Source organism: Arachis hypogaea, chromosome 10 (genome assembly GCF_003086295.3).
Source record: "Arachis hypogaea cultivar Tifrunner chromosome 10, arahy.Tifrunner.gnm2.J5K5, whole genome shotgun sequence".
NCBI lineage: Eukaryota > Viridiplantae > Streptophyta > Magnoliopsida > Fabales > Fabaceae > Arachis > Arachis hypogaea.
Window position 1 is genome coordinate 95948225 of NC_092045.1, and position 26565 is coordinate 95974789.

Consider the following 26565-nt stretch of genomic DNA (forward strand, 5'->3'; position numbering starts at 1 on the left):
TGTTCCCTATGGTTGTGAGGTAACTGTTTAAATTGGTTTTACTATTCTTCATTTTTCGCTTAACATTATTAATACAGAGTGACTGCATGGTGGTTAATGTTGCAATTGTCAAACATTAGGCGCACATGTTCGTCGTTATGGAGTCAAAACAGACGGAACCGAAAAACTCCATTTTCCATCAGTGCTAGCAACCTATATCCTACCCTTCTGATCTCTTTTCTCTCACTCCCATTGACGCTACCCAATGTCAGACTTTTCAATTCCGCCAATGAGCTTACTGGCCAGGTATGCAAGGTAGCGTTTGTTTGCAGAGACTAGAATTGAGACTGGGGGACAAGAACTCAGTATTATGTTTGTTGAAGTAGAGACTAGTACTTAAATTTGTGTCTCTGTCTCAAAAATTTCAGTATTTCAGTACCTCCAAAAAGTAGGGACACTGGAGACTGAGATTTTTAAAGAAAGAGACAGAAACTTTAATAATATTTTTGTACTTAAAATACCCCTATTGTAATTAACCAATGCCAACTTTACCCTTTCTTCAAATCAGATTAGGACTTCAGTGTGAGCATCCCCCTTACTCCATTTTCTCATTCGTGCTTCAAAGTGTGGGTTCCAGCCTCTGCGTCGCCAATGTCAGCACAACCTCGTCGTCGCCACCGTCGTAACAACTGCAAGGTAAGTGAGTCGCAGTTGAAGTTCCTCTTCCTAGGCTGCGAGTTCTCATGTCTTCATTTGCTCCTTCACAGGATAATGTTCGAGGAACTCAGTTGAGAGAGTTTCCCCTGTTGTTGTCGAGTTCATCAGACTTCGTTGTTGTCGTCACAGTTTGTGTAACGTAGGTTAGTTGTGGTCTTCATTACTGATTTGGCTCGATTTTTTATGTCGCAAGTTATGTTATGTGGATTTTGTTCGTTGTTCAACTAGATTCATAGAAAGAATCTAGGTTTTTCTCTCTTCAATTCGATTTGGTTCTTTGTTCTGATGTATAGATGCGTATATGTTCTCATGCCTTATTTCTTTAATTTTGTTTGTGATGTGCTTTTTATGAATTGGTTTTGGTCATGCTTGGTTTTTTTGGTTTTCATTTTTATGCATCTTTTGATTCTGAAATCTGGGATGCTCTATTTGCCTAATTTACGTCTGTTTGATGTGAAAATGTGTAAATTATTTTGTGAAATATATGATTATTGTGGCTATAACCAGCGCACTCACTGTGATTTCTGAAATCATATTGATGAGGAATATGTTAACTTAGTTGTAGTTTAAAGAGTAGTGGCACTCCAGCTTTTGGAAGACTTTGATTTGCTTGAAACTAACTTAAAATTGAGAAGTAAACTTCAGTACAAACAGGTAACGAGAATTTTTTTTAAGGTTGGTATATATATATATTTTTTAAGTTTTTCTATATTACCAAACTTCATATATGCAGTTTTGTTTAGTACAGGATCAATTCGGTTTATTAATTATTATATCATACTCTCTTTATATATATACTCTATTATGACATAAATTTATGGTCACGTGTGACAAAAATTTGAATCCCTGTATGTATAATGCTTCTATTAGACACTCCAATCTTAATGATTTATATGTGAGTGGTGCCCTTACTTTAATTTGCCTCTTTTAATATTCAGCTAACCTTGTAGTAGGAACTCGCATCTGATATGGTAATTGTGGATGCTTAATTAATTAATTCATTTTTAAGTTTCCAATTAAATCAACTAGGTTTCTTAATTAAGGTTCCAAAGAAGAGCATCAGATTCTTAAGTTTGAGAAACTTCAATATATATGATTAGATCTAGATAGTGTTAACTGTCTTTTGGTTCCAGTTTCTTGATCTTGTTTTTGGTTCTAAGAAGATATAGCAAATTTTGCATCAAGTAGTGTTAGATTTCTTTGAATGTTTATGTATTTTTTGATGTAATGACTTTGCTAGGAAGAAATGCAACGGTCAAAAATTATTAAGTGATGCGTATCTTTTTATGAAGAGATGAGATCCAACCATGAAGATTTGATGTTGTTCTTTGTGCTTACGCTATTTGTTTACTTTAGGGATAGAACTAGTGGCCAACTGTCGTTAAGTGGAAGAATGAATAGTAGAATTAGACGTGAGGCTTTAAAGCGTGTTGTTGGTGAGGGTGATAGGAATTGTATCTAGGAGTTGAGAATGAACACAAATGCCTTTGCTAATTTGTGTGAGTTGCTCCAAGTTCAAGGAGGACTTACAGGGGATGGTCATGTAAGTCTGCCGGAGCAGGTTGCGACTTTCTTAGTTTGTATGACTTGTTGAGACGGGAAACATTGTAACAACACATCTTCATTTGTAATGGCAACTACCTATTTGTGTTATTGTTTGCTGTTTTATTATTTTTTGTTAGTTTATGTTAATTAATTGTAATTTAGATAATTTATGTCTACAAAATTATATTATGCACAGTTTTGATTATCTTAATTTTTTAGGTAAAAATGGAGAACAAGCCCATGTGGAATGATGAAGAGACTAACACTTTTGTTGGCTTCATGGAGGAGTTTGTGGTAAACGGTCAGAGGGCTGATTGTGGGCAACTTAAACCCCGGAACTTTCGAGAAACTAGCTCTGAAGATGCTGGAGCCTTCCCCGGTTGTACCCTGACCGCGAAGCACTGCAAGAATAAGCACAAGCGGTTGAAGGAGAAGTATCAGTATGCCACTGACATGCTTGGATGCAGTGGATTCGGCTGGAACCATGAGAAACAATGTGTCGAGGTTGACAGCAAAGATGTCCTTGATGCTTGGTTGAAGATGAGTGTGATTCTTACTTTTTAATATACCATATTATAGTTTGTATAGAATTATACGATTTATATTGAGTCTGAGCCACTTTGAACCTCTTGAACAAGTCTAGTTGGATAATGCTTTAATAAGTCAATCTATGATCAATAATTATGCTAGTATTCTTCTGGTATAGAGAACTTTAGACTTGGCTTACCTAGTTACTGTGTCTGCGAGGCTTAGGTGGATGGTCAGATAATAAATACCATATTTCACATTGTGGGAAGAAGAAAGACTGTTCTGTTTTGAACCCTACACCTTTTTATCAAATTCTGGGTTAGAAGTGGAGACTGACCTTGGTTATGATACGTAGAATTATTTCACAATTGCATTAGGTACCCATCTAGTAGTTAAAATTTGCTACAGTCTATGACTTGGATGAGTTCTTTTGAAATTGGTTGTTTCACTATTTACTTGGAGACCTGTTCACAATCATATTTATTTTTTTGTAATGGGAAAAAAGAAAAGTTTATAAACTTATATTTTAGTATTACCTGTCTTGCCTTATGTCTGAACTATATCTATATATCTATCTAGGCTAGGGATCTATTATCTTTAGAAAGATCATACAAAATTAACTGCAATATAATAAATATGTTGAAGTATCATCGTTGACCCCTTTCCTTGGCTTTAGTTATCCACAAGTTGCTTATCCTAAACTTGTTCATCCCGTTTCCTATTTTTATCCACAAGTTGATGATCCTAAACTTGTTCGTCCCATTTCCCTTTGCATGTTTTCCTCTAATTTGAGAATGTAGTTGTGGCATTATTAAATTATTCGGAACTTCATTAATGTAACTAGTTTTTCAACAGGAACTCCATAAAAAATTTGTTAAATTCGGTTTATATTTTCACAGGCACATCCAACCAAGTTCTACAGTCCTGACAGGCCATTTCCTCTATTTCACCGGTTGGAGGATATATTTGGCAGGGATAGAGCCACGGGAGCAGCAGCAGTTAGTGGCTTTGATGCGGAAGAACATGTTAACAAAGAGACAGAAGACACTGCAGTTGGATTTGATGAGTCTGAGATGTCTCCACATCCAGACAATGACGGAGGGTCAGCAATGCAAGGACAAGCATCACATTCTGAAGCCGGTGCGAGTGCAGGAAGCACAAGATGATATGGGAGGAAGAAAAAACAAGTTGACGTACTGGAGAGGATGGCCGACCATATTCAGCAATCTTCGGCTAACCAAAGGAAGAATGCCCAACTGATAGCTATTGTTGGTGTGAACGAGAGGTGGAAGGTTGGCGAGAAGCTCACACAGCTTGGGTTTGGTGATGACGAGGTGGTGAGGGCGATTTTGAAGTTTGCTGAGAGTTCTAATGTGTTGTACACTTTTGGGGCTTGTCAGATTCACAGATGACTGGCCTTGTGCATTCCATTATATGAAGTTGACTATTAGTTAAGGGTATTAAGTTTGGCTTAGGGTATTAAGTTTTTCACTATAGGGTTTTAGGATTTTGTGAGATGGTTATGTTTAAGATGGTATAACGTGCAAACTTATGTATGGTATGCATTTGGATAGATATTTTGGTAACGCCTTTATTTTGCTCTGTTCAGAATAAGTGTAGATTCTTCGTACAGTCTTATTGATATTGTGGTATGGCCTTTATTTTGGTCGCTTGAGCAGGAATTATTTGCTAAGTACAATATGGTCATGATCATGTTAATGACAATTATCTTAGTTTTTGGTCATCAACTATCCCATTCTTATAATTTGTGGTCCTCAGATAATACTGTGTATACCGATTTTATTGAATATGTTGATGAAGTAGTGGAAATCAAACTTATTCTACAATGAAGGCCTGGAAACCAACTAGTGCCTCTTTTTTCTCCCTTTTTTGTGGCTAAAGAAGTAAGAATCAATTACAAAACCAAAATGAGTTTGATCAAATTTTCTGAAATGTTGAAAAGGCAATTGCTTAACACCATTTTTTTCCTGAATTCAAACTTATTCAACTCTATCAATATTGAAAAATAGTATTAAAATCAAAAGCGAAGACAGGCATAAAATGTTTCATGGCTCAATTCATATAATCCCATATATGCTGTCCTTAGATTGGTTTGTGTCAATCAAATATTCACGGAAAGCTAGCAAAGAACTACAGTGACAAAGAGAAGAAGAGATGTTGAGTCTGTACTCATTTTATAATTAACAATAAAAAATACTGAAACATGTTCTTAAACTAGTTATTACAATTTCTCATTTGCCTATTTGAGTTCAAAGGTCAAACTACAACTTACACAATAATAAAATGACCAAGTACAACACAGACTATAGAAACAAGAAGTTGAAGGACGCTAACAATTTCGGATACACAACATCAGTATGAAAATTTTCCACTCGTTCGCTCGCCTTCAAATTAGAATTCAGTTGACAAGAGCGATCATCTCCAATGTCAGAATGTTGAATACTTGGACCTGCCCATCTAAATCATCCACATTGCCTTGCAGGATATGCGTAATACTTTCTACCCGGGTTGGCCATGCTATTCGAGACTTGTAATGGTGCTTTTAAACCACACTCACAAAAACGTTTTCCCGTTACGTTGCCGCTGCCGTACGAACCACTTGTAGATCTTCTACTTGTGGAAGTCATTGTTAACTAGGCTATACATTTAACAGTAAGCAAAAATCATTTACCAAGTTAACAACAAATAGTAACACAACACAAGAATGAATCAACTAGTCGAAATAAAATTTTTTAATGAATCTAATCAAAACAAAGTTTCCAATTCAAGATATCTCTAAGGAAGAGATTCTTTGTCGTATTTAAAATCAAATATTGGTGCTTCTAGCTTTTCCAATAAATTTTCACACTCCTAGTATGTTAGATAGTAGTAAAAATACATTCCCAAATCAATATAACACACCAGTGAGTAGTAATTTCGATAACAAAAAAGAGTGACAACAGGAACATAATTATGACAAAAAGTTCTCAAATCATCTTTGTTTTCCTATACAGTAATCATCATAAATAAATTTAAAAAAATAACAATCACAGATTCACAAATCAGCAATTAACAAGCACAAGTAAGCTAAAAAAATTTATATGATACGCAAACAATGGAATCAGCACTCAGCAATCACACATTCCCAAATCTTTAAAAAAGATGACACAGAATTCATAAATCTGCAAATGAGGGCAAATAACAACTCGGATATAACAACTTCAGAAATCTTCAACATTTGAAGAAGCACAAATCAGCAATTTTAACCAAATCAGGGCGAATCTCAAATCATCCAACGAGGGATTTAAATATTCTCATCAACATGAGGACAAATCAGAAGGTGAGGATTTCACAAATCAAAAAATGGGGGAATAAAAAAATCCCTCTTAAACTTCACAAAATTAACAAGCAAATAAGGTAAATTGAAAGAACATACCATCTCCATTGATAGAGAAACAGCGAAGACCAGACGCACAGCTCCGAGATGGTGGCGACACAAACCCACGGGTGCAGATACGACAGCAGCGTCACAAATCGAGGGTGGCAACTGGGGCCACGAAGATGAACCAAGGAGAACTGGAGAGGCGCCTTCGTTGTTTGGACCCTTGGAGGTGCTACCGGCGGCAGGTCAGGCTCCAAGATTCGTTCACGGCAGAGGAGAGGAGAAATGGTAAAGGAGAGGAAAAAAGGGGTTAGGGTTGCATGCTGATGAAAATGAAATTGTATTTAGGGGTTAGGGTTGTTAATTAAAATTAAGGGCATTTTAGTAATTTTAAATATTTAGTCTCCACTTTTTATTTCAAACCAAACAGGATACTAAGACATAAATCAGTCTTGTACACTTCCACACCAAACACAATACTAATACTTATTTCTGTCTCTGTCTCTTGATCTCTGTCTCGCAAACAAACGCTACAACAGAATGGGATTCTCACACTCAAATGTTACTTCATTATCACTATTTCTCATACGACAATTAGAATACACACTTACAACTAAGAAACCACTACTATCGGACATTTTGGCTTATTTTCGGAAGGAATAGATAGCAAAGAAGTAGTGAAATATTTGCGGAGGATACAATCCTTTTATAGCCGCTAGAAATTTGTCTTAACGTATCTCGTTTACACAGTAAACATTATAATTACCCACTTATCTCGTTTACACTAAGTTAATACGTATCTTCTTTACACTGTAAATGAAATATATGCTGCATTTATTCTCAATCTTATCTCGTTTACAGTGTAAATGAAAGCTTACACAATAAACGCGATATATGATGTGATGTTTTTTGGTAAAAACACTCGTAAATACATATTTCGGTAATTAATATATTTATTTTATTTATTTAAAAAAAATCCCAGTTTACATACATACGTATAGCCGTAAGGAGTAATTCTTTCTAGGGATGGCAACGGGTCCCCATGGGGGCCCCTCGTTCCCGCCACCCATAATCCATCCCCGTCCCTGCCCCATCCCTGCGACGGGTTACGGGATCCCGTATCCGCCGGGGATCGGAATCTCCGCAGATATCCACGGATTCTTTAAAAAGTAAAAAAATTCAGAGAAATAAACAAAAATCTTCAATTATCATTACAATCATAATCTTCATCACCAACAATATTTAGTCATAACTCATAAGTTCATAATCTATACCCAAACTAAATCAATCAAACACCAAAATTTACTCAAACCATAAAACATTCATATTCATGCTTTCAATTTGAACACAACCATATACCAAATTAATCAACCAGCCACATCAAACAACAATTTATATTCGGCCATCACTAATCCAAAAACAAAATTTACACAAAATTCACAACCCAGCCATCAACCATCAAAGATCTTCTGCAAATCCACCTCAACCTTCATAAAAAACGTAACCAAATCCTTCAAATATTCAAAAATTAATATTTCAAATATTCAACTATCCATAACCATATATCCTCACAACATAACAATTAACTTCAAATATTCAATTCCAATTTTTTTAGCCATTGCATTACCAAAAAAACAGAAGGACAAATATATATGAAGTAAAATCACAAGATAATTGATTGAAATTCAAATAAAATCAAAGAAAATCATAGAAACCACAAGACAATTAATGAAAGAAACAAAAAATGCTTCAAGTAGATAAAAATTACAGAAATCACTGAAGAAAAATAGCTTTTGTCTCTGCGAAGAAAATGAAGACAGCGACGGCAAAAAACGCTTCTGTCGCTGCCTAAGGCTGGATGTCAGGTGAAGAGCGCTTCTCCTAGGGCTGGGTGTCAGGCGCGCGAGTGAGTGCGAACGAAGGTGCTGGACGACGGAGAGAGTGTCTGAGTGGAGGTGGGTGATAGAAAGAGTGTCTAAGTGGAAGAGGGTGGCAGAGAGAATCTAAGAAAAGAAAACGGACCAGGGCAAGGGCGGTGAGTATGAAGGCAGTGAGAGTGGATAAGGGCAGTGAGCGGCAGTGAGCGACAGAAGAAGGACGGAGAGGGAGAAGGAGAATCCGAGTTTTGAGAGGAGAGTGAGTGAGTGACGGCCTCTAGAGAGGAGAGGGTTAGAAGTTCGGATTTTAGAAATCATAACTAATATATATATACTAGGGATATTTTAGTAATTTTGTATATGCGGGTATTATACGGGTCTCCACGGAGCGAGGTCCCTGCCCCGTCCATTTATTTCGCAGATCTCCGTCTCCACCCTCACTAGTAAAAAAATTTCCCATATCCATCTCCCAGCGGGTAAATCCCCGAGAATACCCGCCCCACGGGAAAATTGCCATCCCTAATTCTTTCATGCCTTTACATTTTTTTACTGCAATTAGTTATAGATATAGATATTTTAATGCGTTTTTTTTAAATTTATTTAATTCATGAAAAATTAATAGTATTTGATTGGTAGGGTAATAAACTAATAATCAAATAAGCGAGCACATTTCAGGGATTAGAGTTTTGTTTTGATTTCAATAAAACCCAAAGTGCTGCTACTGTTTGAAGAAGAAGAAGGAGGAGGATGAAGATAGCAGTGGAAGGGTGCATGCATGGCGAACTCGACAATGTCTACAAAACCCTCAAGCATCTCGAGGAAACCCAAAACATCAAAATCGATCTCCTCCTCTGCTGTGGAGATTTCCAGGTACTTACTACTTCACATTTCACAATCACTTCACAAATTCTCAATCTTTTCATTAATTAACTGTGCAATTCGTGAAGTTTAGGCTGTTAGGAATGAGCAAGATTTGAAAAGCATGAACGTTCCCCCGAAATTCCGATCCATGAATTCCTTCTGGAAGTACTATTCTGGCTTGGAGGTTGCTCCTTATCCCACCATCTTCATCGGTGGCAACCATGAAGCCTCCAATTACTTGTGGGAAATGTGAGTTATTTTTCTTTTCTTGGAGTTTAGGGTTTAGGATTTAGGAATTTAGGGCACTGCTAACTTTTGAAGTTGTGTGTGTATTGTAACTAGGTATTATGGAGGATGGGCTGCACCTAATATATATTTCTTGGGAGTTGCTGGGGTAATCAAGTTTGGGAATGTTCGAATTGGTGGGCTTTCCGGAATTTATAATGCTCGCCACTATAAATCAGGTTGTTAATCTGCTTTTGTATCTTTGCTATGAATGAGTTATGGACTTGTATTGTTACTACCATTTAACAAACTATTTGTTGAATGGCTCTTGCATTAAAGGTTAGTGTGTAGGGAGTGTAGTATTTTCTGTTGTAATTACTATATGATGATACAGGGTGTTTGTTCTTTGTGCAGGACACTTTGAGAGACCTCCCTATGATCAGAGCACCATCAGGTCTGTGTATCATGTTCGAGAATACGATGTTCACAAACTCATACAAATTGAGGAACCGATTGATATCTTTCTTTCTCATGATTGGCCCGTGAGGATCACTGATTGTGGGGATTGGAGGGAGCTTGTACGGCAAAAGCCCTTTTTTAAGCAGGAGGTGTTATTTTTCAGTTGATTGTTCTTTTAATCGAGGAGCTTATTTAGCAATGTATTTAATTTATGACTAATTCTTGCTGGGTGTCGATGACTTTGGTTTTTTTTTTTTTTTTTTTTCATTCTTTTGGCTAAAACCTCATTGTCTTGCTACTCAAAAGCCCTAAAATTCAGGACACTATCCTCACTTCTTTTTATACAAGGCAAAAATGAAGCTGTCATATACATAATCTTTTTTGAGCAGTCATATAATCTTTGATGGCATGCATTATCTTTTTTTTTTTTAATCACATTGTTTATGACATCATGATATTCTCATTTTTGCCAGATTGAGGAAGGAAGACTTGGGAGTAAAGCTGCTTCTCAACTTCTAGGTAAACTGAAACCACAATATTGGTTTTCTGCTCATTTACATTGCAAGTTTGCTGCTCTTGTTCAGCACGGGGAAGGAGGTCCGCTGACAAAATTCCTTGCACTTGATAAATGTCTTCCTCGGCGCGACTTCTTGCAGGTATAGACTATAGAGGCTTAAATATTAAGTGCAGGCTAATCCTCTGTAATGGCTGTTTTATGTTAGTAACCAAACACATGGTATGTCCTGCATGTTTAGATAGTGGAAATCGAATCAGAGGCAGGCCCTTATGAGATTCAGTATGATGAAGAATGGTTAGCCATAACAAGGAGGTTCAACTCTATATTCCCGCTGACACCCAAGGGTGCAGATTTCAGGTGTGTGCATTATAGAAACCTTAAATAACGCATATAATTTGAGTACTCATTTAAAATCATATTTGTCCTGCTGTTCCCCCCTCCCCTCCTACCAAAGTTTAAAAAACTAATAATTTCTATTTGCATTGGTGACAGAGGTGTGAATCTTGAGATGGATGATTGTCGCCAATGGGTTAGAAGCAGGTTACAACAGAGAGGGTGCAAACCTTTTGAATTTGTTAAAACTGCTCCGTGTTATGATCCTTCTCAATCCAATTTTCATGGTTCTTTTGCTGGTATTTCTTTGTTTTCCATTGCAAACTCCAAATTAACTATAGTTCACCTTGATCTTTGGTTAAAGATGATATCCTAATATCATTTATTCTTTCTGCAGGTTGTCATCGGAATCCTCAAACAGAATCTCTTTTACAGTTTCTTGACCTTCCATACCTCCTTGATAAGAATCCTGAATCAACTGACTTGTCACCTTATCCTTCTCGCTCCATTGGAAGAGGTAAACCTTAGCCTTTCTTAATTGTCATCGTCTCATATGGGAAGCCATTCTTTTAGTAGTTATCTCTTCTAATTGGTATTGCTGATGTCATTGCCAAAGTTGCTTCAATAGCATTACAACGGTATTATATTTTTGTCTCTTAAAACTTTTTCTGAGTTAATCACTTATATAAAACTATTTTTATTCATATCTAGGCCCTGTCGATTATGACAGTGAAGACATTCCTATTGATGATTTGGAAGATGATGATCTCTCAAATGTTCAAGACGTGGAAACTGAACTTTGAACTGCTGAATCAATTTTGCAATTGACTAGCATTTTAGACCAATTGACTGGAGATTTATTTTTGAGTTTCTATGTACATAAATAATTAACAAACCAAAACAAAGCCTTTAGGCCTTTTCAATAGTTGCAGTTGTGGACTTGTGGTTGCCAAGCCACACCAACAAACAATTAAAAAATGGTGACCCACCCATGATTTTGCCCCTTGTACTGCAAAGTCTAGCTGGATCTGACATATAGTGTTGTATACTTGTACTTAACAACTCAATGAGAAAATTTGTTCCATTTCAAGGGATTTATTAATGCTGTTCTTCTCAACGGTATCTAGACATCACCATTCATTCGCTATTTGGGAAGATTTATGTGTATGCCATGATTTCTTTTATGTGATTTAACTTTTAACTTTTCAAAAAAGTAAATTGATATTTGCTGCTGGTCCAAGATAAAAAACATAAATGTTTTATGTTCCTTGGGACCAATATTTTCAACTTTCAAATTTGCAAGTTGAAATAGCATTTAGGTTATACTTTATGCGATAATTTGAAGAAAATAGTAAACATTTTCCACTTTAAGTTTAGAAAAGGGATGTATTAGAATATTTTCACTTATTTCTGTCTGCGGTGGCCTTTTTTATTTTTAACTTGTTATAAACCAAAATGTTATCCAAGCAACATATTAATAATTTAACACATCACAGATTGTCCAAAAAAAAAAAAACACATCACAGAAACTACACATGTATATTATCAAATTAAAGTGCAAAACAAATACATTGCGACAAACTCTGCATAAAACCTAAGAACGAACTTGAACAGTGGTAACATTCTTGACATACTAGAACATTAGTAAAGGCTAAGATCAGAGATATCACATGCTTCTTTAACTATATAGGTTGCTGTATTAATTTTAACTTTACAACATCTCCTAATTTGAAAGTGTGCATAACTAAATAGAAAGACCTTTATAGAAGCAGTTTCCCCATGAAATGTAGCAGTAACTGTTTCCTATTATAAAAGTGTGCAATTTAAGAATTTACCTCAATCATCTTTAGGACCTTGACCTTGATGACATGAAATAAGTTCAGTAATTGACATACATAAATAACCCTCACATCTACTCTTCTACTGACTCACCAAACTGCATTAATGCAGTTTTAAATGGGGGCTTGTATGGGGACAAATACCTGGCTGGCCACCTCTTTTTTGATATATGTATATGAATGAATAAATGTGCATCAATAAATTATCAAGTATCTGTATTCAAAGTGAAAGGGTCTTCCAACACTGCACTTAGAATCCCCCAAAAAAGACTAAATACTTTGTTTTCATGGAAACTAGAAGAGTGATTCTTTCCATTGCAGTCTCTTCTCTTTTTGTCTTTTCTTTTGCAGATAGCCTCTCTTTCAACTTCTATGCAGCTTCATGCCCTTCAGCTGAGTTCATCATAAGGGACATAGTTACCTCTTCCTCTTCCAATGATCCTTCCATTCCAGGAAAGCTCCTCCGCTTGGTTTTCCATGATTGCTTTGTGGAGGTTAGTCATTGTCCATGCAAGCCAAACATACTATGCTAAACCATAAGTTTGCCTCTCTTTTTTAGTTCAGTTTGTTTCATAGTTTTAAGAACCTTCTCATTGAAAAAGTTAAACTGTTAGAAACAAATGAACGAACGGCTTTATATCTTAACAGTATCCTTATTAAACATTAAATGGATACAAGCATGCATGGTTGTGTGATGCAAAATTTGATTAGCTGAGATGGTTATACAGGATGCATGCAACTTTGAGGGAAATAACATAAAGTCACTCTTGTTGTTTTTGTATTCAATTATGACTCAAAAGTAATTAATACATGCAGGGATGCGATGCATCTTTGATGCTAATTGGGAACAATACTGAGCAAACTGATCCAGGAAATAGGTCTGTTGGTGGATATTCAGTTATAGAATCAGCAAAAAGACTCCTTGAGATGCTTTGCCCTGAAACTGTTTCTTGTGCGGATATCATTGCTCTTGCAGCCAGAGATGCAGTTGGAATTGTAAGTTTCTCCCTCACACTGCATGCTCATATTCTTCGACAATGCATGCATCATATTAGGTGGAAACTCATATGCAGTTGTTTTCATGTGAAGTTGATGGTTGAAAATCATTAAATTGTAATTTAGTCAAACATATCAAATCATCTAACAGTTCTCAGCATTAACTTCATATAAAAACAACTGCATGTGAGTCTTCACCATCACATCAATATAAGGTGGTTAATTAATTCAATTGAAGTGCTTTTGAGAATAGGCTGGTGGACCAATGGTTCAAATTCCCACAGGAAGAAGAGATGGAATGGTTTCGCTTGCTTCGAATGTCAGGCCTAACATCGTGGACACAAGTTTTACAATGGATGAGATGGTTAAGCTTTTCACATCTAAAGGATTGTCTGTTCTTGATCTTGTCATCCTTTCAGGTGCATGTTCTTGATCTTGATCTTTCTCAGTGTTCTTTTAACATCATATTAGATACTTAATTAGTGATGGCTAGTCTTTGCAGGAGCTCACACCATCGGAGCGGCTCATTGCAATGCATTCAGAGGCCGATTCCAAGAAGACACGAAGGGACGGCTCACACTCATCGACAAGACTCTGGACAGTAACTATGCTGTTGAGCTAATGAAACAGTGTCCAGCAAGTGCAATGGCATCTGCTACAGTGAACAATGATCCTGAAACACCTATGGTCTTTGACAACCAGTACTATCGGAATCTCTTGGTGCACAAAGGGCTTTTCCAGTCAGATTCTGCTTTGCTGAATGAAAACAGCACAAGAACAATGGTGAAGGATTTTGCAAACAATCAACAACTTTTCTTTGTAAATTGGAGCCAAGCTTTCTTGAAGCTCACAAGTGTTGGAGTGAAAACAGGGAATGAGGGTGAAATTAGACGTACTTGTGCATCAACTAATGCATAAGGAATGAAAAGTGGTTGTACAGACAAACATGGTTCTCTATGCATAAAGACAAACAGCTTTTCTACAAGATTGTATTTGTGTCTTTACTATGATTTTGTTTGGGTAAGCTTATAACAAAAGATATTTTTTTGAATTATCTTTTTTGAAAAGATCTTATAAAAAAAGCAAAAATAAATTTATGTTTTGATATCTTACGCAAAAAAATCTTTTATTTATCAATTATATTTGGATATAACAATATAAAAATATTTTTGTTTATTTATTATGTGAAATTTTTTTTGAGAAAAAATATTTTAAAAAATATGTGAACGGTAGCTTCTCAAAAAAAGAGGCTAATTTTATTTTATATGGAAAAAATATTGGTGTTTTTGTTGAAAAATGGAATTATTTAGTGTAATTACCCTTGCGTATTGGAGACGTGTTATCATTCTGGCAACATGCAAGATGTGTGGACATGTGTCAACATTTTGGTCATTACCTAAGATGCGTGTTGAACACTTTTTTTACACATCCACAATACTGTAATACATTTCAAATATTAATTTTCAACCAAAATACTATCTTCATTTTTATATTAAAAATAATTTATGTAAAAAAAATATTTTTTATTTTTCTAATACTTTTATTTTTATTACTAAAAATTTATTAAATATACTAAATAATAAAAAATATTTTTTTATTAAAATATTTTTTTCTATCAACTTAATGACGCCAAACAGCTACTATCTCTTAGTGTCAACTATTCTACCAATTTATCAAATCTTTAGTGTGTCAATCTTTTCAAACCTCAAGAACCATAGAACAAGGAAAATGTTTGAATATGTTGGAGTTATTTCTGAGAGGAAGAATGGTGCCTAAATTAAGAGGAGATCACAACATTTATCATGGCTGTCAATATTCATACGCACCTTCTCTGTGCTAAAGGATATCCCTTGTCCATGCTCCATAGTCTTCTTAGAAGAAAAGGATTAATCTCTCTTTGGGCATAGTCAAGTTTGTTTTTCAATTGATGCTCTCACTATAAAGAAAATTATTGTTTTTCTTTAAAGCCATAGTTTGGCTCTGAGTCTAATTGTAACAGAAAACCAACTTTAATCAGTTAATAGTAGTCAATTTTTTATTATAAAATTATTCTCTTAATTTTATTTTGGGTTAAGTATGATTTTGGTCTCTAAGATATAGGTCAAAAAATTTTTTTCGCCATCAATCTTGTTTTGTATACAAAATCGTCCGTAAGGTTTAAAACAAGTTTTAAAATTGTCATTTTTACTTAAATATTAAAATTTTGGATCAAATTACTTATAACAAAAAATTATAAAAAAAGAAAAAAAGAGTGTTTCTGCTCTTGCAAAACGATAAGGAAAAAAGAAATTGTTCACAATCCACTTTTACTTCTGTTTATGCTTCTACATTTGTACTTTTAAGGACGATTTTAAAACTAAGTTAAATTTTAGAGACGATTTTATATGAAAAAAAGGTTCAAGACAAAAAAAAATTTCAATTTATATCTTAAAGACCAAAATTATACTTAACCCTTTTATATTATTTGGAAGAGATTAAGGTTTAAAGTTATGATTTAGGATTTAAAATTTAAAATAAAAAAGATAATTTTAAAAAATAGGTTGATATTAGCGGAAAAAATTAACTCTCTAGTTAAATTCTAACTATTTATCACAAACATAAAGTTGTCCATGGTGCCTCTGAAGTAAGAAATTAAAAAATTTCCTTTGCCATTAGTGTTTATTTTTAAGATTTAAAGCTTACCCATATTTTGGAGTTATTTATGAATTTGCGCTTACGAATATAAGCTTTAGTTTTGGAGTAGTCGTTCAAGTTTCAACTCGAAGTATATTTTGTCAGATTCGAACATATCATTTTTATTGGGTGTTATCTTTTTTAATCGGATTTGTGTTATCATTCGGATAACTTGGTTCAATTTAAAGTTGTATTTTATAAAAATATATATTTTAAAGTAAGAGTAATAACAGAATATTATATTTTATATTTCAGTTATTATATGGTGTAGTATATTTATTTTAATATAAATATGATATAATATTTGTTAAATTTAATTTTTAAAAATAAAATTTTATTAATTTTTTATATAAAATTTATAAATTTATGTATATTAATTTTATATTAGATCGAATTAATCTGGTTTAATATAATTTATTTTTTTGGTGACTAATATAATTTATTTTAAATTAGTTTAAAGTTGAGTTAAAATAAATTCGGTATAATATTAGAGTCTAATTAAACTTAGTCCGGTATAGTTTATTTTAATTATATTTAGCGAGTATTTGGGCCGGGCTGAACAAAATTTTAGAAGAAAAAACCCAATAAAATATTGGGTTCTGTACGAATCTTATTCATTTTTGCGTCCTTACATTTTATTGTTCCACCGCCCAGACCTAAACCTCTCTAGAGTCTCGGCTTTTCCCTCAGTCCCGCTGCTTACCCTATTTTCTGCTGTTACTGTTTCTTGGAGGAGCAACCAATTATGGCGGATGTCGCCGTGATGAGAGAGATTGAGGCCACGGCCTCACGTCTTGGTGTAGATCTCTCCGCCATTGATCTTGACTCCATTCGCCTCCCTCCTGATGACGACCTCGGCATCCAAAGGTACCAACTTTTTACCTTTTCATAACCCCACTGAAGAAATTTATCTTGGATAGTTGTCCATCTTTTAATTTTACTGCCCCTTGTTCTTGGGTATCTATAATTAGGGTTTGAATGGTTTGTTTGATATTTATTGTTGCGTGAGAATATATTTGGGGCGGATTTCAATAAATGTTGATTTTCTATAATAACAGTGATGATGAAGATGTTTACCAAGAGGAAAATCTGGAGTTTGATACTGGGTTTGGGAACATTATAGTGGTGGACAATCTACCTGTTGTTCCAAGGGAGAAGTTTGAGAAGCTTGAAGGTGTAATCAGAAAAATCTATAGCCAGATTGGTCTCATCAAGGAGGATGGACTCTGGATGCCCGTTGATCCACAAACTGAAAAAACTCTGGGTTATTGCTTCATTGAGTATAACACACCTCAGGTTATTATCTGCTAAACCTATACTCTTGTTGAATAAGTAATTAGTAATAATATATTTTGCATGTTTGTAACAAAGTTACGTTCACTCTTGTTTGGAAAATTAATAACGGAAGAACAGGTTGGAGTTTTATTCATCTTTAAGGAAATTTTATTTTATATCTGTAATATGTTATTATTATTAACCAATATAATCTGTCTTCTCATGTTTTATTTGATTTGGTTGTCATGCTAGGAAGCTGAGCTTGCTAAAGAGAAGACTCATGGATATAAGTTGGATCGAGCACACATATTTTCTGTGAATATGTTTGATGACTTTGATAGATTCATGAAAGTTCCAGATGAGTGGGCTCCACCTGAAACTAGTCCATACACTCCTGGGGTAATAATTTGATCATTCTCTGTGTGTGATATAGCAAGTAGAGTAATTGTGATCTGTCTTTTTTTTCCCTTCAAGAAGTTTTGAAAAGTATGGAGGTTCTTGTGATATTCTGTACGATTAATTTTTTTTCCATTTAATCTCCATGATTTTATTTGATATTTGAAGCTAAAAATATATGCAAAACCTAACTACTAACTAGAAATTTTGTATTTTTTACTTTGCTATATGTTATTTATTGCTTGGTTATTTAAGTGTTATATTAAGAATATTTTCCCTTGTAGGTGTAGATTGTGCACGAATAAGGATACTAGTGCCTTTATTCCTTTATCTTGCAGTACATTTTTTCCATCATTGTCCTTACACTAAACTCTCATATCATATGCATAGCTATGTTATGCTCTGTGGTTTAGATTGTACCATGCATTACTAACAGTACTCTTCAATCTTCAATTATAAATCTCCGATAAATAAATTCCTCTCCTTTTACAAGCCTTGCTATCTAATCTGTTGCAGGAAAATCTTCAACATTGGCTGACTGACTCAAAAGCCCGAGACCAGTTTGTGATTCGTGCTGGTTCAGATACTGAGGTGTTGTGGAATGATGCAAGACATTTGAAACCGGATCCAGTTTATAAGCGTGCAGTGAGTAGTTTTCGGGACCTTTATTTCATTAATATGATAATATGATGTTGTAGTCAAAGTTTTTGCATGCTTCATCGCTTCTTTAAATTATCTTTGTTTTTAAGATTGTCTGTCGTTTAATGTATCTTTCATGTGCAGTTCTGGACTGAGAGTTTTGTTCAATGGTCCCCAATGGGTACATACCTAGCAACCATACATAGGCAAGGAGCAGCAGTTTGGGGAGGTGCCACAACATTCAATCGTCTCATGCGATATGCTCATCCCCAGGTCAATTTTGGCCCTTATCCATGCAATATTGTTATATGAGCTATTTTCTTGTTACTTAAGCAATGAAGGTTCCAACTGCAGGTTAAACTTATTGATTTTTCACCCGGTGAGAAGTATTTGGTAACATATAGTAGCCATGAGCCAAGCAATCCTCGAGATGCAAATGTAAGAATTTCCTTGTTTTAGTATCTATTTTATTCTTACAGATTCTATGGCATTGTCTTACTAATCCAATTAACTTTCTAGAGGGTTGTGATAAATATATTTGATGTGAGAACTGGAAAAGTCATGAGAGATTTTAAGGGAAGTGCTGATGATTTTGCCATTGGAGGTGCTGGAGGTGTTGCAGGAGTGTCATGGCCCATTTTCAGGTAATTATTTGTTTTCCTGGCTTGGCTTGTGATGGTGATGGTAATAATAATTACTATTGTTAGCATTAACTTATTGGAATGATAATATTTCTTTTAGATGGGGTGGAGGAAAGGACGACAAGTACTTTGCAAGACTAGGGAAAAATATGATCTCTGTGTACGAGACAGATACATTCTCTCTTGTGGACAAGAAATCGTTGAAGGTTGAAAGTGTGATGGATTTCAGCTGGTCACCAACTGATCCCATCCTTGCACTTTTTGTTCCTGAATTGGGTGGTGGTAACCAGCCAGCTAGGGTAAGTTCATTTTGCTGATTTTCCTCTTTATGCATGCATGGAAAGCTTCTTTGGGTGTATGAAGCACTGTTATTTGATATCCTTTGTTGCATTCATTTTGTAGGTGAGTCTGGTTCAGATCCCCAGTAAAGAGGAACTCAGGCAGAAGAATCTTTTCAGTGTCAGTGATTGCAAGATGTATTGGCAAAGCAATGGAGAGTATCTAGCTGTTAAGGTTGATCGTTACACAAAAACCAAGAAAAGCACTTACACAGGCTTTGAGCTTTTCCGCATAAAAGAGCGAGATATACCCATTGAAGTGTTGGAGCTTGAAAATAAGAATGATAAGATTATTGCATTTGCCTGGGAGCCAAAGGGCCATAGGTTCGCTGTTATTCACGGTGATCACCCAAGGCCTGACATCAGTTTTTACTCAATGAGGACTGCTCAAAATACAGGTCGTGTTTCAAAGCTTACTACTCTCAAGGGAAAGCAAGCTAATGCCCTTTTCTGGTCACCTGCTGGTCGATTCATAATACTTGCTGGATTGAAAGGTCTGAATGGACAGCTTGAATTTTATAATGTGGATGAACTGGAAACCATGGCAACTGCTGAGCATTTTATGGCAACAGACATTGAATGGGATCCTACTGGGAGGTAATGGCATGAAGTGTAAAAATATATAGAGTTCAAACATCTGCAATGTATTGTCCTGTTTCATCTACTAACATGTACTTCTGCAGGTATGTTGCAACCTCTGTAACTTCAGTTCATGAAATGGAAAATGGGTTCAATATATGGTCTTTCCATGGGAAACTTCTTTATCGTATTCTGAAGGATCATTTCTTCCAGGTATTGATTCCTTGAGTTGTCTTTAAGGTGTCTGAATTGTGTTTATAAAACGTCATGAATAAAATGCAAATCCAATGCAACCATGGTGCACAGCAATTTAAGTGCTTATATTAATTCACTCACAAAAATGAAGTACATTGATTTTTATTTAGGAGGTACATGAAACTTTTCCGTAGTCCACTGTATTTATATTTGTTTTTTTTTTCTTTTTAATATGTTGCTTCTTAAAATACATGAGGTGGAATGTCATCTTATGTGGTTTGGACATGGGAGAAGGCTGGTAGAACATAATGAGAAGGGTGGATTAGATGTAAGATAGACCATCGGTTAGATGTTGAAGAAGACAAAAAAGACTATGTATGAGGTGATCAAGCAGGATCTGTGTGTGAACGATGTCATGGTAGACATGATACATAATAGGGTTTAATGACGTTATTTAATCCAGGTAGTCAACCCATCTAGTGAGATAATGCATTGTTCTTAAAATATATAAATACATAATTGTCAGGGCTAAAATATAAAAGACACTGTCATATTAGATTGTTGAATTAGTTCATTATGTCTACCGAGACTATTGTGCAATACCGAGCAATGATGTGCTCTCTTTATGGCAGTACTTGTGGAGGCCAAGGCCACCAACTCTGCTGAGCCCAGAGAAAGAGGAGGAGATTGCTAAGAACCTGAAGAAGTACAGCAAGAAGTACGAGGCGGAGGACCAAGACGTGTCCATGCTGTTGAGTGAACAAGAAAGAGAGAAGAGGAAGGCCTTGAAAGATGAATGGGAGAGATGGGTAAATGAGTGGAAGAAGCAGCACGAGCAAGAGAAGTTGGAGAGACAGAGGCTCCGGGACGGAGAAGCAAGTGACGAAGAGGAGGAGTATGAGGCAAAGGAAGTTGAAATCGAAGAAGTTATTGATGTCAAGGAGGAGGTTGTTCCTTTGGATCATGAGTGATTCATTCTTTGAAATATATGTATGTAACTCCCCGTCATAGTTGCTGCTTGGTTTCTTTCTTGAGAAAGGAAGGAGAGGAAAAATTTTCCCTGTTTTGATGGATCAAGAGTAGAATAATTTGATACTGTTTAGTGTATTTTCTTTTTTGGTCTGGATATTGTTTAGTGTATTAACTCATGGTGAGGAGCTTCACAGACTTTTTGATCATCAAAATTCAATAGGCGACGTAGGCCCTTGTTTTCATATCAGGTAGCGGTGGCAAACAGTCCGGAACTTGCCAGGCCAGTCTGCGTAACCTGCCCAAAAAAGCGGGTAGGGTTAAGGCAGGGTGGGTTGAAATTTTGGGATTTAAAAAGTTCACTTAATCTGCATCGGTCTAATCCGTAGGTTTTGCTGCGGTGAGACGGATTTCTATGGCGGGTCAAATATTTTTTTGGTCAGGGTCGTTTTTGTAAAGTTTTTATGATATTGATCTATAAGAGGATAAAAATATAATTGAAGACAGATATTAGAACCAAACTAATGATTGAATTGGTCTGAGTATTGGTTTATTGGTATAATTGATAAATTACTGGTTTAATCGATAAAATTCGTTATATATAAAATAAAAAATATAAAATATTCAAAAATCAAAAACTAAAATTTAAAATAAATATTTGCTAATTAAAAATAATTAAGTTTTAAGTTTTAAAAATAACTAATATAAAGATAAACATAAAATTAATTTGTATTCCTATGATAGTTTTTTAATTGGATACTAAGAATGAAAATTTATAAATTATATCCAAAGAATAATTTTAAAGTTTGAATATATTTATATAATTAAATAATTATGTATAAACTTATTTTTCTTCTCAGAATAAATAATTTTTATATTAATTTTTATTATTATTATCTTTATTTTCAAATTAATTAATTTGTACTTCAATTAAAAAACTAATTAATTTAAAAAATGTTGAATATAAAAAAATTGAGTTAAGTATTTCTCTGTCTGTGTGTGTGAATGCTAACTTGGATCGATACAAAGTTTGGTTCATCGGTTTTTCAGTTGAACTTGTCAGTCCGATTCGGTTTTAACAACTATAATTGAAGATGTTTTAAGTTATATTTTAGATTATGTTTTATATTTGATTGATTATAAATTTGGAGATGTTTAATTATATGTTTTGGATAATATTTGTTTTATTTTGAAAAATGTTGGTTTTATTATTTTGTTTTAAAAAATTTGCTTTATGATTATGTTTATTATATATTTATAATTAAAAAAGTTTTAATGTTTGTGAATTTAGAAATTATATATTTATTAAAATAATTGTGGAATTATATATATTATTTAATATTTAATGGTTTATAAAAAAAATTTAGTAGGCTTAGCCCGTCAACCCGCCGTTAGGTAGGACGGAGCGAATCGGTCTATTAGATCGTGGACTTTTGGTGGGGCGGAACGGAGCGGAATTTCCCGTTTTTTACTCCTAATAGCAAGAGGTTCATTCTGTTATATTTATCTTGTATTAGTATAGAATTGGGCCAAGAAGAAATTCACTAAATTAGAAAATGCGAAGGCTTAAATTGTAAATTTGATATTTGATAAGGAAATTCGAGAAATATGAATAAGTCGAGTTTCGTGAAGCGCCCATTAGAATTGGGTCAGCAGTCAGCACTCTCCGCTATACTTTTCCTTAACCATGTGTGCCCGTGAGCCGACGACCTTCATATATCTAGCCACTACAATTATCAGAAAATAATATCGACAATTTATTAAGAAATTTAGTTAAAATGAAATATTCTAAATATTCCGATTGTTCTGTTTGGATAAAATATGATAATAAATGTTGTTTGAATATTTAATTTATTTAATATATTAAAAATAAAAAAATTTGTATTTTTCAATATTTTTAATACAATTTCTTTTATGTAGTCAAAAAGTGTTTTTTAAAATTTAGAATGTATTATAAAAATATTATGTATATGTGTTATACTGAACTTTTAGCAAATCGTAGTTAGTTCGATATGTACTCTCTAAGAGTGAAACCTACTTCTCTTTATGAGTATCAGTTTTTAATTGTGAACAAAAAATTTCGTCTTTTGGACAAAGAGGAAAAGAAAGAACTTGAAATGAAAAAATAAAATTTAAAAAGATTTTAGAATGGAAAGAATAAAGAAAGTAAAGTAAATACCTTTAAATTCAAAACAAGTAATAAAACGCCTTGGATATGATAAAAGGACTTTGAATTCAAATATACTGCAGAAACATTAAAAGAGAAAAAGAAAAGAGACTTTGCGAAAAGTAAGTAAATTTGAAAAAAAAGGAAATTATAAGGAATTTTAAAAGAAATGTAAAGACATGAAAGAAATTTTACAGAAAAGAAAGCTCTTGGCAGACTCAGAAAGTCACTAGGAATGTGAGAATGCGAAAGTATTTTCTGAAACTGAATTACAACCCTTGTTCCTTCCAAGTCTTGTTTGTTTATAGGTTAGTTTGACCAATCCTACGCTGCCAAATGTCACTTCTAAATAATTACGAAGTAATTATTCCCATCAAATGTAGACCCAAGTAACTGCCACTTTCACATAATTTATCCTCGATTTCGATCTTTCAATCTATTGTCTTTGTCCTTCGACAGCTTCAACTAAATCAAAGCCCTTATTATCTATGCACCTCTCTTCAAATCTATCCTTTAATCAATTCAGTCGGTTGAAAAAATATTCGACCAACAAATTATTCCCTAGGATTATTATTTTTATTGATATTTCCACGAAAAATGAAAATAATTGATCCTAAAAAATTTTAACTAATAATAATAATAATAAAAGAAAAGGAAAGTTCGTTCCTATGCTTCACAACCGTCTTAATGAGCACGATGCATACATTACGCATGCCACTAATTAATTGCATTTCAGTTCTCAAAGACTATAAATTTACCAAAGAGACTCCGTTTTTCAAAAATCTATAATTTCTTTTAAGTTTGTTCATCTTCCAAAACTACTCTCTCCATCTCTTGACTCCATTGTTACTATTGCCGAACTTCTCAGACTACCATCTTCATGTTTCCCCTTCATGTACTAATATATCCCTCTTCTTTTCTAATTACAACAACTCTTTTTTATTTCAATTTCTCATTTTCAGAAATCAAGCAACATTTTCTCCTTTTTTTTAAATCGTTAGTTTTTTTTACATTAACACATGATTTCTGCTACTATTAAATTTAACGTTTAATTTTTTTTTCAGACTTATGTAAGAGCATGGAAGCTACTCCTTCAACAATTCCATCCATAGCAAAAGCAAAAGGTAAACAAATTGAAAATCGCGATGGACCAAAAGAAACCACAAAATCTTTCCAACATGCAAGCCTGAAAATCCTCTCCACTAATGGAGATACCATCATTGACGACCCAGAAGACACCTCAATGACAAGAAAACTGTATTTTCTTTTCAGTCGAGAATGAACTCCATTGTTTCCTTTCCCCCTTGAATTCTCCTGAACAAGCTAAGAAAATTTTCCAATACTTTCCTAGCAGTGAAAACCAAGACTTGTTAATCAAACAAAATCTCTTTATTTTCCCCTTTGTCAATCACATCCGTCTTTTTCGAAACAACCTGAAAATCTCCTTTAAAAATGTAAATTTTTTGGCTTGGCTCAAAAGATTAGAGCCTGATAAGAAAAAAGATTGGCAACTTTGAGGAATCTATGATCTTCTAAAGCTGTCTGAATTCCAACCATCAACACACCAATGGATGATTGGGGCTGTTTTGTTTTTTTTTTTGGATCAAAACTGCGAACAACTTTTACTTACCATATCAGATGGTTGGGCCAACAATATTCGAAGTGTCAGCAATCACGGGCTTATTAGCAATCGGGCCTTCAACAACTTTTGACATGAAGCCAGGCCACAAGTATAATGCTATCGAAAAAAACTCTTACGGTGTATTTACTCGACAAAACATGGGGGATCCTGGAACACCAGTCACAGATGATGAACATATGACTTTCTTATACTATTGGTTAAACACCAAAGTCTTTTGCTCTAAAAATGTTTTGATGCGGAAACTATATATTCCCCTTGCTTCTCTGAATCATGAGAAGAAAAAAATTCAACTTAGCCAGGGACGGATGCACTGTATAACTTGTGGGGGCAAGTGTCCTCACAAACATTTTGAAAAAGTATGCTAAAGTATATGTATAAATATATATATGCCCCATTAAAAAATTATACTTGCCCCCACATTAAAAAAAATTACCTATTAAATTTTGTTTTAAAATATTTTAAGAATTTTGTTAACATATGTCATAAGAGTCAATTTTAAAAATACCATAAAAAATGTTTAACAAAAAATTATTGATTTCTTTTATTTTCAATATATTAATTATATTAAAAATTTAAAAACATTTTATTATTATACTCTAAACATGTTCTCTTAAGATATAAGTTAGTTAACTCTTTTTATATATATAATTTTTAGAATTGAATTTTGATATATTATTAATATAAAATAAATTTACACGTATATCCAATTACGTAATGTCATATCATAAAAAAATATTTTTTATATTAATCGTGTAAATGATTATCTAAAAGAACATACGTAATTAAACAACCATATAAAATATTTTTATATCGTCAGTACATCAAAATTAAACTATAATTTTTATCTAAAAGTATAAAATAAAAATATTCATTAAATCAATTTAATAAAAATAAAACATTACTAGCAATAGCATTATAAATTAAGAATTTATTTAATTAAAATTTATATCCTTGAATTTTTTAACTCAAAATTTATTATTATTATTATTATTATTATTATTATTATTATTATTATTATTATTATTATTATTATTATGTAGTTAATTTATAAAAAATTGAATTAATAACTACGTTATTAGTTATTAATATATCAATATTGATAATTAATAAATAAAAAATTATTTAATATTTTTATGTTATTTATTTTTATATATTTTGATATGTTTATACGATTTTTTTGTTATATATATATATATATATATATATATATATATATATATATATATTTGCCCCCACGATCTAAAATTTCTGGATCCGTCACTGAACTTAGCCATGCTCCTCTTAAAAAACTTGTATGATGAATAAGGCCAAATGGTCGACAACCTTTGCGCGAAAACTTCTGTTAGTGCTGGTCGACCACTTTGACTCAATGTTGCCTTCGAAAAGCATATAAAGCACAAAGGTGGAATCTCTCCTTGTGACAAACGAGGTATTGAAGGCTTTCAATTGGTCCATTGCAGCCAAATTTCATTCATTCTCACTCTGCTACTGAACTCTTTTGGAAACTCTTTTCGAAATTTTACTTGAGTAAACATTTCCAGAATGGAAATTTGAACTTTGTTCCATCTGTTAATCGAAAATATATCAATGATGAAATGTGATCACATTTCCGTTCGATAAAGCATAATATATCAATGATGAAATGTGGTTCCATTTCCGTTCGATTCAAGTATTTTCGACGGGCGTTCCTCAATACAAGAAAGACCAATTTTGAGTAACACTCCATGCTCCTTATTATGTGGCCAGACAAATGAATTTCTCCCAAGCCATTTTTGCACTGTTCCGAACAAGACT

The 26565-nt window shown here is 33.8% G+C and overlaps 3 protein-coding genes across 4 annotated transcripts; all 3 read left to right on the forward strand.

The window, feature by feature from the left end:
- The first annotated feature begins 8524 nt into the window (after positions 1-8524).
- LOC112716016 (lariat debranching enzyme) lies at positions 8525-11525 on the forward strand. Its single transcript, XM_025767857.3, has 9 exons — positions 8525-8898; positions 8981-9138; positions 9232-9353; positions 9529-9722; positions 10047-10229; positions 10329-10447; positions 10583-10722; positions 10821-10940; positions 11135-11525. The coding sequence occupies exons 1-9, from the start codon at positions 8776-8778 to the stop codon at positions 11224-11226; spliced, it is 1251 nt and encodes a 416-aa protein (XP_025623642.1). The 5' UTR covers positions 8525-8775; the 3' UTR covers positions 11227-11525.
- LOC112716017 (peroxidase 46) lies at positions 11512-14242 on the forward strand. The gene is made up of 4 exons (XM_025767858.3): positions 11512-12755; positions 13078-13257; positions 13511-13676; positions 13760-14242. Exons 1-4 carry the CDS (start codon positions 12549-12551, stop codon positions 14173-14175), a joined length of 969 nt encoding a protein of 322 aa, XP_025623643.1. The 5' UTR covers positions 11512-12548; the 3' UTR covers positions 14176-14242.
- A 2282-nt stretch (positions 14243-16524) lies between these two features.
- Positions 16525-21207, forward strand: LOC112716018 (eukaryotic translation initiation factor 3 subunit B). 2 transcript variants are annotated; one of them, XM_025767859.2, is made up of 11 exons: positions 16525-16797; positions 16989-17226; positions 17458-17604; positions 18118-18246; positions 18385-18513; positions 18595-18678; positions 18760-18884; positions 18982-19180; positions 19284-19816; positions 19903-20011; positions 20626-21207. In XM_025767859.2, the coding sequence occupies exons 1-11, from the start codon at positions 16676-16678 to the stop codon at positions 20962-20964; spliced, it is 2154 nt and encodes a 717-aa protein (XP_025623644.1). In that variant the 5' UTR covers positions 16525-16675; the 3' UTR covers positions 20965-21207. The 2 variants fall into 2 exon arrangements, 1 of the variants encoding a protein (XP_025623644.1); XR_011867062.1 differs by having other exon boundaries at positions 16548-16797; positions 19903-20456.
- Positions 21208-26565: the final 5358 nt, after the last annotated feature.